Source organism: Strongylocentrotus purpuratus, unplaced genomic scaffold (genome assembly GCF_000002235.5).
Source record: "Strongylocentrotus purpuratus isolate Spur 01 unplaced genomic scaffold, Spur_5.0 spur5_contig_812, whole genome shotgun sequence".
Taxonomy (NCBI): Eukaryota; Metazoa; Echinodermata; class Echinoidea; order Camarodonta; family Strongylocentrotidae; genus Strongylocentrotus; species Strongylocentrotus purpuratus.
Window position 1 is genome coordinate 546,493 of NW_022145516.1, and position 16,695 is coordinate 563,187.

At 38.0% G+C, this 16,695-nt stretch overlaps 1 protein-coding gene across 1 annotated transcript in view; it reads left to right on the forward strand.

Moving 5' to 3' along the window:
* LOC115921134 overlaps nt 1-16,695 on the forward strand; it is an 81,155-nt gene that overhangs the window by 56,723 nt on the left and 7,737 nt on the right. Inside the window, exons 9-14 of the mRNA XM_030978259.1 lie at nt 482-538; nt 5,064-5,114; nt 7,056-7,112; nt 8,358-8,408; nt 10,366-10,422; nt 11,646-11,696. Of these exons, the coding sequence (XP_030834119.1) occupies nt 482-538; nt 5,064-5,114; nt 7,056-7,112; nt 8,358-8,408; nt 10,366-10,422; nt 11,646-11,696 (324 nt within the window). The remainder of the gene's footprint in view (nt 1-481; nt 539-5,063; nt 5,115-7,055; nt 7,113-8,357; nt 8,409-10,365; nt 10,423-11,645; nt 11,697-16,695) is intronic.

Sequence of the window (16,695 nt, forward strand, 5' to 3'; positions counted from 1 at the left end):
CCTTATATCCAGGGGGGGGGGGGGGTTAGGGGAATAATTCAAACGACCCTCTTTGGGGGTCATATTATCCTCTTTGGATCACATGCTTTATAAATGATCTTGAATCCCTCAACTCTTTTTCAAATGATCAAGCCAGCCTACCCAGAGTTGGCTTTTTACACATCTGCAGAAAACAGGGTTTGTTTGCATAATTGTAGCCATCGATCGTTGCTGCTAGCTAAGCTGCCCTCAATGTTTTGTTCTGTCCTCCCACCATTTTTAGCCATTTAATCATGTCACTGGGTAATTAGTTAGGTACACACTTGGCTCCAACAGGGAAAGTGTTGCCTTTTATAAAACATGGATTGAAACTTAAAAGAATGATGCCGACCGATTTTTTAATGACATGTATTTATAAAAATGTCTATATAGATATAAAATTTGGGGTCACAGTGTCCTGTTTGGATCACATGCTTTATAAATGCTCTTTATCCTAACTCAGATCAGCGAGCTACTCGACCAAGAGTTGGATTTACAAAGACGTAGGAGCTTGTTGGAGGTTTGTATGCATACCCTATAGCCATTGAACACTGTTGCCAAGTCCATGTATTCTGTTATGCTAAAGAAGATTTAATATTTTGTAACTTCCCATGTCCGTACTAAGGCATATTAACGTTTAAAACACGTCCAAAAAAGACTAATATTTGATTTGAATTTATATTCAATACTTTGTACTATCTTTCCACATTGTTTAGTCCTCATGTAACAGTATAGAGTATTGCCAACATTGGATGGAAGCATGTTGTGTATACTTAATTCAATATGCATGTGTACCAATTTTCATCTTCATATTGCTTACCATAACCGAGATCTCTGTGTCAATCAGCGTGTTTTCATTAGTTATACTGAATTTATCTGGTTAAAGGAAATAGTCTACAATTGGCAGGGAAGGGCAGTTTCTATCTACGCGCATTATCCTGAAAAATACACTGCTCCGATTACACGGCCGTGAATAAAAGTTCATCAAACTTTGGCTAAGGTCACTGCAAAGTATTGAGGGACTGCTAGGTCAACCTGGGATTGTAGTGTCGCGCGCATCGATGTAAAATATTCCGATCACGTGATCACTCTGCTTTCCGCTTTCTCTCTGCTATGTGCACTCAACCGGAACGAGGTGAGTTTCTACTTACGTTATCCGGTTAGCTTCCCCTGCAATATCCTTCTTGCCCGTGAACGCCACACAGCTCTCACAGCCATTATCCAGATAATGGCGGAGCAAGTCAGTTTCTATATGGCAAAATTCATCCCTTATCGGCCATTAACCGGATAATGGCTTTTAATAGAAACATGCTGAATGTCAATGCCCCCCCCCCCTCTACCTTGCAGCGCTTTCAGATTTCAGTTTGATATTTCTTCTGTTATGTCAGTGTACACTATGTCACTTGATAATACTCGAAGCTCTTTAGTATTTTGTAGAGTTTGTTACAATACTCTCATGTGCTTTATTCAATAAATCTTGTATTATAGGTAGATCAGGGCCTGTTTCATGGTGTTTTACAACTTACAACTGTGCAGTAGATATGCCTATGCTCTACAAAGCGTATCGGCGATGATGTTGTCCATTCCTTTAATATGAGTCACTCTAAGTCCATAAGGCTGGAGGAACAAGCTCCAACAAAACAGTCTCTGATTCTTGTTCCTGTATCGAAATGAAAAATAAGGCTACCAAGCTTATGAATTACATTTTGTGAATGTATCAACTCACATTTTGATATAACTAAGTCTATGTTTAATATATTTTCAGTCGATGGAGGAAAAGGGAGGAAAGAGGTCTGATGATACAGCTGCAAAATGGGTTTGTGTGCTTGAGATTTTCAATTCCATTTCTTACTTTGGGACCAAGTTTATACCCAACATGACCTTTTACTATGTGAACAGGCAAGGTATTTCATTGCCTAAGTATGTTAAAAGAAATGCCTATCACCTTCAATTAATTAGCTTTTAAAGTTACACAATAAAAAGGCAACAAGCTTGTGTAATCTGCCTTGTCATAGAAAACAGTCTTCCTTATTGAAAGCAATGATCTCTTTTGGTACTCAGATACCAGACGCAATGCTTTGATATATGATTATATTGGAGTTACTCATTTTTCTAAATATTTGTTCTTCTGCTGGTTTATATATTCCAAAATACAAATTTCCCATACCTTTAAAGATACTATGTCCCTTTTGCAACCAACCTCAAAATCTGTAGAACTTTGCAGGAATTATGAATATGTCATGTATGTCCTATCTGTGAACTTTAAAATTTAGCAGTTTCCTAATATTCAAATTATGCAAGGAAACCTGTTTACTTGCTAGACTTCACTGTCAGACACTATTGAGTGACTGACTAGCTTTTTTTCTTCTTCGGTAAAAAACATACATATAATGAGCTATAAAGGGTACATGAGCATTTGTCTACATCAATAACCCACTTCTTGTAATGGCCAAAATTTAACTGATTAAATCTTTGCGCAGCGTAAAACGTACGACCATTCGGTACAATGGTCTGAAAATCAAGACTATTACTTACTGGCTCTATAGCTCCTAAGTCGATTCGACAACTAATAGTCGTTATTTTCCCACTTAAAGACATTTTCAAGCCCCCCGTTTTCAGGGAAGATCTAAATTAGTATTATCTTATCTTTCAAATGCCGTTGGAATTTAATCTTTTATTTTTTTTGGTCTGCATAAGGAACATAGTATACAAACAGTGAATGTTCATGAGTGCAATTGTACAAGGTTTTGCACGACGTGAAAGATAAGAGCCGCTATATTCAACGAGGCGCAGCCGAGTTGAATGGAGCGTCTTATCTTTCACCGAATGCAAAATATTGTTCCATTGCACGAATAAAGACCATTCACTCTTTGTTTTAAACAACACCTCGGACGTTAACTGGCTTAAAACAGTTTTCCTAGGCCTAAATCTCAGCGGTTTTTGTATGTTTTCAATTTATGAAATTGCTGATAGTGAGCGCGCACTATTAAGCAGGCAGCAAACCACGCGCGTACCATGCGCCGCGGGTACAAACCTTTATGTTTATTGTTACGCGGAGTGCAATTTCATTTGATCCTTTCGCACCATTGCACTCTGACGTCACTTAGCTCACCATATACTTTGTACATCGTTAGTGACGTCAGAGTGCAATGGTGCGAAAGGATCGAACGAAATTGCACTCCGCATCAATGATGCCCTTCAATGGTACTTTTAGCACATGTCATGTGATCAAGAATTGACCAATGAGGTTGCAAGAATCTTAGTAGGCGTTGTATAATACCTTATATCCAGGGGGGGGGGGGGAATAATTCAAACGACCCTCTTTGGGGGTCATATTATCCTCTTTGGATCACATGCTCTATAAATGATCTTGAATCCCTCCTCAACTCTTTTTCAAATGATAAAGCCAGCCTACCCAGAGTTGGCTTTTTACACATCTGCAGAAAACAGGGTTTGTTTGCATAATTGTAGCCATCGATCATTGCTGCTAAGCTGCCCTCAATGTTTTGTTCTGTCCTCCCACCATTTTTAGCCGTTTAATCATGTCACTGGGTAATTAGTTAGGTACACACTTGGCTCCAACAGGAAAAGTGTTGCCTTTTATAAAACATGGATTGAAACTTAAAAGAATGATGCCGACCGAGTTTTTAATGACATGTATTTATAAAAATGTCTATATAGATATAAAATTTGGGGTCACAGTGTCCTGTTTGGATCACATGCTTTATAAATGCTCTTTATCCTAACTCAACTCTTTCAGATCAGCAAGCTACTCGACCAAGAGTTGGATTTACAAGAACGTAGGAGCTTGTTGGAGGTTTGTATGCATAACCTATAGCCATTGAACTCTGTTGCCAAGTCCATGTATTCTGTTATGCTAAAGAAGATTTAATATTTTGTAACTTCCCATGTCCGAACTAAGGCATATTAACGTTTAAAACACGTCCAAAGAAGACTAATATTTGATTTGAATTTATATTCAATACTTTGTACTATCTTTCCACATTGTTTAGTCCTCCTGTAACAGTATAGGGTATTGCCAAAATTGGATGGAAGCATGTTGTGTATACTTTATTCAATATGTGTACCAATTTTCATCTTCATATTGCTTACCATAACCGAGATCTCTGTGTCAATCAGCATGTTTCCATTAGTTATACTGAATTTATCTGGTTGAAGAAAATAGTCTACAATTGGCAGGGAAGGGCAGTTTCTATCTACGCGCATTATCCTGAAAAATACACTGCTCCTATTACATGGCCGTGAATAAAAGTTCATCAAACTTTGGCTAAGGTCACTGCAAAGTATTGAATGACTGCTAGGTCAACCTGGGATTGTAGTGTTGCGTACATCGATGTAAAATATTCCGATCACGTGATCACTCTGATTTCCGGTTTCTCTCTGCTATGTGCACTCAACCGGAATGAGGTGAGTTTCTACTTACGTTATCTGGTTAGCTTCCCCTGCAATATCCTTCTTGCCCGTGAACGCGACACAGCTCTCACGGCGGAGCAAGTCAGTTTCTATAGGGCAAAATTCATCCCTTATCGGCCATTAACCGGATAATGGCTTTTAATAGAAACGCGCTAAATGTCAATGCCCCCCCCCCCCCCTCTACCTTGCAGCACTTTCAGATTTCCGTTATATATTTCCTACTGTTATGTCAGTGTACACTATGTCACTTGATAACACTCAAAGCTCTTTAGTATTTTGAAGAGTTTGTTACAATACTCTCATTTGCTTTATTCAATAAATCTTGTATAATGGGTAGATCAGGGCCCGTTTCATGGTGTTTTACACCTTGCAAATGTTCAGTAGATATGCCTATGCTCTACAAAGCGTATCGGCGATGATGTTGTCCATTTCTTTAATATGAGTCACTCTTAGTCCATAAGGCTGGAGGAACAAGCTCCAACAAAACAGTCTCTGATTCTTGTTCCCGTATTGAACTGAAAAATAAGGCTACCAAGCTGATAAATTACGTTTTGTGAATGTATAAACTCACATTTTGATATAACTAAGTCTATGCTTTAATATAGTTTCAGTCGATGGAGGAAAAGGGAGGAAAGACGTCTGATGATACAACTGCAAAACGGGTTTGTGTGCTTGAGATTTTCAATTCCATTTTTTACTTTGGGTCCAAGTTTATACCCAACATGACCTTTTACTATGTGAACAGGCAAGGTATTTCATTGCCTAAGTATGTTAAAAGAAATGCTTATCACCTTCAATTAATTAGCTTTTAAAGTTACACAATAAAAAGGCAACAAGCTTGTGTAATCTGCCTTGTCATAGAAAACAGTCTTCCTTATTGAAAGCAATGATCTCTTTTGGTACTCAGATACCAGACGCAATGCTTTGATATATGATTATATTGGAGTTACTCATTTTTCTAAATATTTGTTCTTCTGCTGGTTTATATATTCCAAAATACAAATTTCCCATACCTTTAAAGATACTATGTCCCTTTTGCAACCAACCTCAAAATCTGTAGAACTTTGCAGGAATTATGAATATGTCATGTATGTCCTATCTGTGAACTTTAAAATTTAGCAGTGTCCTAATATTCAAATTATGCAAGGAAACCTGTTTACTTGCTAGACTTCACTGTCAGACACTATTGAGTGACTGACTAGCTTTTTTTCTTCTTTGGTAAAAAACATACTTATAATGAGCTATAAAGGGTACATGAGCATTTGTCTACATCAATAACCCACTTCTTGTAATGGCCAAAATTTAACTGATTAAATCTTTGCGCAGCATAAAACGTACGACCATTCGGTACAATGGTCTGAAAATCAAGACTATTACTTACTGGCTCTATAGCTCCTAAGTCGATTCGACAACTAATAGTCGTTATTTTCCCACTTAAAGACATTTTCAAGCCCCCCTTTTTCAGGGAAGATCTGGATTAGTATTATCTTATCTTTCAAATGCTGTTGGAATTTAATCTTTTAATTTTTTTGGCCTGCATAAGGAACATAGTATACAAATAATGAATGGTCATGAGTGCAATTGTACAAGGTTTTGCACGACGTGAAAGATAAGAGACGCTATATTCAACGAGGCGCAGCCGAGTTGAATGAAGCGTCTTATCTTTCACCGAATGCAAAATATTGTTCCATAGCACGAATAAAGACCATTCACTCTTTGTTTTATACAACACCTCGGACGTTAATGGGCTTAAAACAGTTTTCCTAGGCCTAAATCTCAGCGGTTTTTGTATGTTTTCAATTTATGAAATTGCTGATAGTGAGCGCGCACTATTAAGCAGGCAGCAAACCACGTGCGTACCATGCGCCGCGGGTACAAACCTTTATGTTTATTGTTACGAGGAGTGCAATTTCGTTTGATCCTTAGCACCATTGCGCTCTGAAGTCACTTAGCTCACCATATACTTTGTACATCGTTAGTGACGTCAGAGTGCAATGGTGCGAAAGGATCAAACAAAATTGCACTCCGCGTCAATGATGCCGTTCAATGGTACTTTTAGCGCATGTCATGTGATCAAGAATTGTCCAATGAGGTTGCAAGAACCTTATAGGCGTTGTATAATACCTTATATCCAGGGGGGGAGGGGAATAATTCAAACGACCCTCTTTGGGGGTCATAGTATCCTCTTTGGATCACATGCTCTATAAATGATCTTGAATCCCTCCTCGACTCTTTTTCAAATGATCAAGCCAGCCTACTCAGAGTTGTCTTTTTACACATCTGCAGAAAACAGGGTTTGTTTGCATAATTGTAGCCATCGATCATTGCTGCTAAGCTGCCCTCAATGTTTTGTTCTGTCCTCCCACCATTTTTAGCCGTTTAATCATGTCACTGGGTAATTAGTTAGGTACACACTTGGCTCCAACAGGGAAAGTGTTGCCTTTTATAAAACATGGATTGAAACTTAAAAGAATGATGCCGACCGAGTTTTTAATGACATGTATTTATAAAAATGTCTATATAGATATAAAATTTGGGGTCACAGTGTCCTGTTTGGATCACATGCTTTATAAATGCTCTTTATCCTAACTCAATTCTTTCAGATCAGCGAGCTACTCGACCGAGAGTTAGATTTACATAGACGTAGGAGCTTGTTGGAGGTTTGTATGCATAACCTATAGCCATTGAACACTGTTGCCAAGTCCATGTATTCTGTTATGCTAAAGAAGATTTAATATTTTGTAACTTCCCATGTCCGAACTAAGGCATATTAACGTTTAAAACACGTCGATCCAAAGGAGACTAATATTTGATTTGAATTTATATTCAATGCTTTGTACTATCTTTCCACATTGTTTAGTCCTCATGTAACAGTATAGGGTATTGCCAACATTGGATGGAAGCATGTTGTGTATACTTTATTCAATATGTGTACCAATTTTCATCTTCATATTGCTTACCATAACCGAGATCTCTGTGTCAATCAGCGTGTTTCCATTAGTTATACTGAATCTATCTGGTTGAAGGAAATAGTCTACAATTGGCAGGGAAGGGCAGTTTCTATCTACCCGCATTATCCTGAAAAATACACTGCTCCGATTACACGGCCGTGAATAAAAGTTCGTCAAACTTTGGCTAAGGTCACTGCAAAGTATTGAATGACTGCTAGGTCAACCTGGGATTGTAGTGTCGCGCGCATCGATGTAAAATATTCCGATCACGTGATCACTCTGCTTTCCGGTTTCTCTCTGCTATGTGCACTCAACCGGAACGAGGTGAGTTTCTACTTACGTTATCCGGTTAGCTTCCCCTGCAATATCCTTCTTGCTCGTGAACGCGACACAGCTCTCACGGCCATTATCCGGATAATGGCAGAGCAAGTCAGTTTCTATATGGCAAAATTCATCCCTTATCGGCCATTAACCGGATAATGGCTTTTAATAGAAACGTACTGAATGTCAATGCCCCCCCCCTCTCTACCTTGCAGCGCTTTCAGATTTCAGTTTTATATTTCTTCTGTTATGTCAGTGTACACTATGTCACTTGATAATACTCGAAGCTCTTTAGTATTTTGTAGAGTTTGTTACAATACTCTCATGTGCTTTATTCAATAAATCTTGTATTATAGGTAGATCAGGGCCTGTTTTATGGTGTTTTACAACTTACAACTGTGCAGTAGATATGCCTATGCTCTACAAAGCGTATCGGCGATGATGTTGTCCATTCCTTTAATATGAGTCACTCTTAGTCCATAAGGCTGGAGGAACAAGCTCCAACAAAACAGTCTCTGATTCTTGTTCCTGTATCGAAATGAAAAATAAGGCTACCAAGCTTATGAATTACATTTTGTGAATGTATCAACTCACATTTTGATATAACTCAGTCTATGTTTAATATATTTTCAGTCGATGGAGGAAAAGGGAGGAAAGAGGTCTGATGATACAGCTGCAAAATGGGTTTGTGTGCTTGAGATTTTCAATTCCATTTCTTACTTTGGGACCAAGTTTATACCCAACATGACCTTTTACTATGTGAACAGGCAAGGTATTTCATTGCCTAAGTATGTTAAAAGAAATGCCTATCACCTTCAATTAATTAGCTTTTAAAGTTACACAATAAAAAGGCAACAAGCTTGTGTAATCTGCCTTGTCATAGAAAACAGTCTTCCTTATTGAAAGCAATGATCTCTTTTGGTACTCAGATACCAGACGCAATGCTTTGATATATGATTATATTGGAGTTACTCATTTTTCTAAATATTTGTTCTTCTGCTGGTTTATATATTCCAAAATACAAATTTCCCATACCTTTAAAGATACTATGTCCCTTTTGCAACCGACCTCAAAATCTGTAGAACTTTGCAGGAATTATGAATATGTCATGTATGTCCTATCTGTGAACTTTAAAATTTAGCAGTGTCCTAATATTCAAATTATGCAAGGAAACCTGTTTACTTGCTAGACTTCACTGTCAGAACACTATTGAGTGACTGACTAGCTTTTTTTCTTCTTTGGTAAAAAACATACATATAATGAGCTATAAAGGGTACATGAGCATTTGTCTACATCAATAACCCACTTCTTGTAATGGCCAAAATTTAACTGATTAAATCTTTGCGCAGCGTAAAACGTACGACCATTCAGTACAATGGTCTGAAAATCAAGACTATTACTTACTGGCTCTATAGCTCCTAAGTCGATTCGACAACTAATAGTCGTTATTTTCCCACTTAAAGACATTTTCAAGCCCCCCTTTTTCAGTGAAGATCTAAATTAGTATTATCTTATCTTTCAAATGCCGTTGGAATTTAATCTTTTAATTTGTTTGGTCTGCATAAGGAACATAGTATACAAACAGTGAATGTTCATGAGTGCAATTGTACAAGGTTTTGCACGACGTGAAAGATAAGAGCCGCTATATTCAACGAGGCGCAGGCCGCGCAGCCGAGTTGAATGGAGCGTCTTATCTTTCACCGAATGCAAAATATTGTTCCATTGCACGAATAAAGACCATTCACTCTTTGTTTTATACAACACCTCGGACGTTAACGGGCTTAAAACAGTTTTCCTAGGCCTAAATCTCAGCGGTTTTTGTATGTTTTCAATTTATGAAATTGCTGATAGTGAGCGCGCACTATTAAGCAGGCAGCAAACCACGCGCGTACCATGCGCCGCGGGTACAAACCTTTATGTTTATTGTTACGCGGAGTGCAATTTCGTTTGATTTTTTCGCACCATTGCACTCTGACGTCACTTAGCTCACCATATACTTTGTACATCGTTAGTGACGTCAGAGTGCAATGGTGCGAAAGGATCAAACAAAATTGCACTCCGCGTCAATGATGCCGTTCAATGGTACTTTTAGCACATGTCATGTGATCAAGAATTGACCAATGAGGTTGCAAGAATCTTAGTAGGCGTTGTATAATACCTTATATCCAGGGGGGGGGGGGGGTAATAATTCAAACGACCCTCTTTGGGGGTCATATTATCCTCTTTGGATCACATGCTCTATAAATGATCTTGAATCCCTCCTCAACTCTTTTTCAAACGATAAAGCCAGCCTACCCAGAGTTGTCTTTTTACACATCTGCAGAAAACAGGGTTTGTTTGCATAATTGTAGCCATCGATCATTGCTGCTAAGCTGCCCTCAATGTTTTGTTCTGTCCTCCCACCATTTTTAGCCGTTTAATCATGTCACTGGGTAATTAGTTAGGTACACACTTGGCTCCAACAGGGAAAGTGTTGCCTTTTATAAAACATGGATTGAAACTTAAAAGAATGATGCTGACCGAGTTTTTAATGACATGTATTTATATAAAATGTCTATATAGATATAAAATTTGGGGTCACAGTGTCCTGTTTGGATCACATGCTTTATAAATGCTCTTTATCCTAACTCAACTCTTTCAGATCAGCAAGCTACTCGACCAACAGTTGGATTTGCAAAGACGTAGGAGCTTGTCGGAGGTTTGTATGCATATCCTATAGCCATTGAACTCTGTTGCCAAGTCCATGTATTCTGTTATGCTAAAGAAGATTTAATATTTTGTAACTTCCCATGTCCGAAATAAGGCATATTAACGTTTAAAACACGTCCAAAGAAGACTAATATTTGATTTGAATTTATATTCAATACTTTGTACTATCTTTCCACATTGTTTAGTCCTCCTGTTACAGTATAGGGTATTGCCAAAATTGGATGGAAGCATGTTGTGTATACTTTATTCAATATGTGTACCAATTTTCATCTTCATATTGCTTACCATAACCGAGATCTCTGTGTCAATCAGCATGTTTCCATTAGTTATACTGAATTCATCTGGTTGAAGAAAATAGTCTACAATTGGCAGGGAAGGGCAGTTTCTATCTACGTGCATTATCCTGAAAAATACTCTGCTCTGATTTCACGGCCGTGAATAAAAGTTCATCAAACTTTGGCTAAGGTCACTGCAAAGTATTGAATGACTGCTAGGTCAACCTGGGATTGTAGTGTTGCGTGCATCGATGTAAAATATTCCGATCACGTGATCACTCTGATTTCCGGTTTCTCTCTGCTATGTGCACTCAACCGGAATGAGGTCATTTTCTACTTACGTTATCTGGTTAGCTTCCCCTGCAATATCCTTCTTGCCCGTGAACGCGACACAGCTCTCACGGCGGAGCAAGTCAGTTTCTATAGGGCAAAATTCATCCCTTATCGGCCATTAACCGGATAGTGGCTTTTAATAGAAATGCGCTAAATGTCAATGCCCCCCCCCTCTACCTTGCAGCGCTTTCAGATTTCAGTTATATATTTCCTACTGTTATGTCAGTGTCGTACTATGTCACTTGATAACACTCAAAGCTCTTTAGTATTTTGTAGAGTTTGTTACAATACTCTCATTTGCTTTATTCAATAAATCTTGTATAATGGGTAGATCAGGGCCCGTTTCATGGTGTTTTACAACTTGCAACTGTTCAGTAGATATGCCTATGCTCTACAAAGCGTATCGGCGATGATGTTGTCCATTTCTTTAATATGAGTCACTCTTAGTCCATAAGGCTGGAGGAACAAGCTCCAACAAAACAGTCTCTGATTCTTGTTCCTGTATCGAAATGAAAAATAAGGCTACCAAGCTTATGAATTACATTTTGTGAATGTATAACTCACATTTTAATATAACTAAGTCTATGCTTTAATATATTTTCAGTCGATGGAGGAAAAGGGAGGAAAGAGGTCTGATGATACAACTGCAAAACGGGTTTGTGGGCTTGAGATTTTCAATTCCATTTTTTACTTTGGGTCCAAGTTTATACCCAACATGACCTTTTACTATGTGAACAGGCAAGGTATTTCATTGCCGTAAGTATGTTAAAAGAAATACCTATCACCTTCAATTAATTAGCTTTTAAAGTTACACAATAAAAAGGCAACAAGCTTGTGTAATCTGCCTTGTCATAGAAAACAGTCTTCCTTATTGAAAGCAATGATCTCTTTTGGTACTCAGATACCAGACGCAATGCTTTGATATATGATTATATTGGAGTTACTCATTTTTCTAAATATTTGTTCTTCTGCTGGTTTATATATTCCAAAATACAAATTTTCAATACCTTTAAAGATACTATGTCCCTTTTGTCCCTTTTGCAACCAACCTCAAAATCTGTAGAACTTTGCAGGAATTATGAATATGTCATGTATGTCCTATCTGTGAACTTTAAAATTTAGCAGTGTCCTAATATTCAAATTATGCAAGGAAACCTGTTTACTTGCTAGACTTCACTGTCAGACACTATTGAGTGACTGACTAGCTTTTTTTCTTCTTTGGTAAAAAACATACTTATAATGAGCTATAAAGGGTACATGAGCATTTGTCTACATCAATAACCCACTTCTTGTAATGGCCAAAATTTAACTGATTAAATCTTTGCGCAGCATAAAACGTACGACCATTCGGTACAATGGTCTGCAAATCAAGACTATTACTTACTGGCTCTATAGCTCCTAAGTCGATTCAACAACTAATAGTCGTTATTTTCCCACTTAAAGACATTTTCAAGCCCCTCTTTTTCAGGGAAGATCTAAATTAGTATTATCTTATCTTTCAAATGCTGTTGGAATTTAATCATTTAATTTTTTTGGCCTGCATAAGGAACATAGTATACAAATAATGAATGGTCATGAGTGCAATTGTACAAGGTTTTGCACGACGTGAAAGATAAGAGACGCTATATTCAACGAGGCGCAGCCGAGTTGAATGGAGCGTCTTATCTTTCACCGAATGCAAAATATTGTTCCATAGCACGAATAAAGACCATTCACTCTTTGTTTTATACAACACCTCGGACGTTAATGGGCTTAAAAACAGTTTTCCTAGGCCTAAAGCTCAGCGGTTTTTGTATGTTTTCAATTTATGAAATTGCTGATAGTGAGCGCGCACTATTAAGCAGGCAGCAAACCACGCGGGTACAAACCTTTATGTTTATTGTTACGAGGAGTGCAATTTCGTTTGATCCTTTAGCACCATTGCACTCTGAAGTCACCTAGCTTACCATATACTTTGTACATCGTTAGTGACGTCAGAGTGCAATGGTGCGAAAGGATCAAACGAAATTGCACTCCGCATCAATGATGCCGTTCAATGGTACTTTTAGCGCATGTCATGTGATCAAGAATTGACCAATGAGGTTGCAAGAATCTTAGTAGGCGTTGTATAATACCTTATATCCAGGGGGGGGGGGGAATAATTCAAACGACCCTCTTTGGGGGTCATATTATCCTCTTTGGATCACATGCTTTATAAATGATCTTGAATCCATCCTCAACTCTTTTTCAAATGATCAAGCCAGCCTACCCAGAGTTGTCTTTTTACACATCTGCAGAAAACAGGGTTTGTTTGCATAATTGTAGCCATCGATCATTGCTGCTAAGCTGCCCTCAATGTTTTTTTCTGTCCTCCCACCATTTTTAGCCGTTTAATCATGTCACTGGGTAATTAGTTAGGTACACACTTGGCTCCAACAGGGAAAGTGTTGCCTTTTATAAAACATGGATTGAAACTTAAAAGAATGATGCCGACCGATTTTTTAATGACATGTATTTATAAAAATGTCTATATAGATATAAAATTTGGGGTCACAGTGTCCTGTTTGGGTCACATGCTTTATAAATGCTCTTTATCCTAATTTAACTCTTTCAGATCAGCGAGCTACTCAAACACGAGTTGGAAATACAAAGATGTAGGAGCTTGTTTAATTTTGTAAGCATAACCTATAGCCATTGAACACTGTTGCCAAGTCCATGTATTCTGTTATGCTTAAGAAGATTTAATATTTTGTAACTTCCCATATCCGTTCTAAGGCATATTAACGTTTAAAACACGTCCAAAGAAGACTAATATTTGATTTGAATTTATATTCAATGCTTTGTAATATCTTTCCACATTGTTTAGTCCTCATGTAACAGTATAGGGTATTGCCAACATTGGATGGAAGCATGTTGTGTATACTTTATTCAATATGTGTACCAATTTTCATCTTCATATTGCTTACCATAACCGAGATCTCTGTGTCAATCAGCGTGTTTCCATTAGTTATACTGAATTTATCTGGTTGACGGAAATAGTCTACAATTGGCAGGGAAGGGCAGTTTCTATCTACGCGCATTATCCTGAAAAATACACTGCTCCAATTACACGGCCGTGAATAAAAGTTCATCAAACTTTGGCTAAGGTCACTGCAAAGTATTGAGGGACTGCTAGGTCAACCTGGGATTGTAGTGTCGCGCACATCGATGTAAAATATTCCGATCACGTGATCACTCTGCTTTCTGGTTTCTCTGTGCTATGTGCACTCTACCGGAACGAGGTGAGTTTCTACTTACGTAATCTGGTTAGCTTCCCCTGCAATATCCTTCTTGCCCGTGAACGCGACACAGCTCTCACGGCCATTATCCGGATAATGCCGGAGCAACTCAGTTTCTATATGGCAAAATTCATCCCTTATCGGCCATTAACCGGATAATGGCTTTTAATAGAAACGCGCTGAATGTCAATGCCCCCACCCCCCCCCCCCCCCCCCTCTACCTTGCAGCACTTTCAGATTTTAGTTTTATATTTCCTACTGTTATGTCAGTGTACACTATGTCACTTGATAATACTCGAAGCTCTTAAGTATTTTGTAGAGTTTGTTACAATACTCTCATTTGCTTTATTCAATAAATCTTGTATAATGGGTAGATCAGGGCCCGTTTCATGGTGTTTTACAACTTGCAACTGTTCAGTAGATATGCCTATGCTCTACAAAGCGTATCGGCGATGATGTTGTCCATTTCTTTAATATGAGTCACTCTTAGTCCATAAGGCTGGAGGAGCAAGCTCCAACAAAACAGTCTCTGATTCTTGTTCCTGTATCGAAATGAAAAATAAGGCTACCAAGCTAATAAATTACATTTTGTGAATGTATAAACTCACATTTTGATATAACTAAGTCTATGCTTTAAATTTTTTCAGTCGATGGAGGAAAAGGGAGGAAAGAGGTCTTTTCATACAGCTGCAAAATGGGTTTGTGTGCTTGAGATTTTCAATTCCATTTCTTACTTTGGGACCAAGTTTATACCCAACATGACCTTTTACTATGTGAACAGGCAAGGTATTTCATTGCCGTAAGTATGTTAAAAGAAATGCCTATCACCTTCAATTAATTAGCTTTTAAAGTTACACAATAAAAAGGCAACAAGCTTGTGTAATCTGCCTTGTCATAGAAAACAGTCTTCCTTATTGAAAGCAATGATCTCTTTTGGTACTCAGATACCAGACGCAATGCTTTGATATATGATTATATTGGAGTTACTCATTTTTCTAAATATTTGTTCTTCTGCTGGTTGATATATTCCAAAATACAAATTTCCCATACCTTTAAAGATACTATGTCCCTTTTGCAACGAACCTCAAAATCTGTAGAACTTTGCAGGAATTATGAATATGTCATGTATGTCCTATCTGTGAACTTTAAAATTTAGCAGTGTCCTAATATTCAAATTATGCAAGGAAACCTGTGTACTTGCTAGACTTCACTGTCAGACACTATTGAGTGACTGACTAGCTTTTTTTCTTCTTTGGTAAAAAACATACATATAATGAGCTATAAAGGGTACATGAGCATTTGTCTACATCAATGACCCACTTCTTGTAATGGCCAAAATTTAACTGATTAAATCTTTGCGCAGCATAAAACGTACGACCATTCGGTACAATGGTCTGAAAATCAAGACTATTACTTACTGGCTCTATAGCTCCTAAGTCGATTCGACAACTAATAGTCGTTATTTTCCCACTTTAAGACATTTTCAAGCCCCCCTTTTTCAGGGAAGATCTAAATTAGTATTATCTTATCTTTCAAATGCTGTTGGAATTTAATCTTTTAATTTTTTTGGCCTGCATAAGGAACATAGTATACAAATAGTGAATGGTCATGAGTGCAATTGTACAAGGTTTTGCACGACGTGAAAGATAAGAGACGCTATATTCAACGAGGCGCAGCCAAGTTGAATGGAGCGTCTTATCTTTCACCGAATGCAAAATATTGTTCCATTGCACGAATAAAGACCATTCACTCTTTGTTTTATACAACACCTCGGACGTTAACGGGCTTAAAACAGTTTTCCTAGGCCTAAATCTCAGCGGTTTTTGTATGTTTTCAATTTATGAAATTGCTGATAGTGAGCGCGCACTATTAAGCAGGCAGCAAACCACGCGCGTACAAACCTTTATGTTTATTGTTACGCGGAGTGCAATTTCGTTTGATCCTTTCACACCATTGCACTCTGACGTCACTTAGCTCACCATATACTTTGTACATCGTTAGTGACGTCAGAGTGCAATGGTGCGAAAGGATCAAACGAAATTGCACTCCGCATCAATGATGCCGTTCAATGGTTCTTTTAGCGCATGTCATGTGATCAAGAATTGACCAATGAGGTTGCAAGAATCTTAGTAGGCGTTGTATAATACCTTATATCCAGGGGGGGGAATAATTCAAACGACCCTCTTTGGGGGTCATATTATCCTCTTTGGATCACATGCTTTATAAATGATCTTGAATCCATCCTCAACTCTTTTTCAAATGATCAAGCCAGCCTACCCAGAGTTGTCTTTTTACACATCTGCAGAAAACAGGGTTTGTTTGCATAATTGTAGCCATCGATCATTGCTGCTAAGCTGCCCTCAATGTTTTGTTCTGTCCTCCCACCATTTTTAGCTG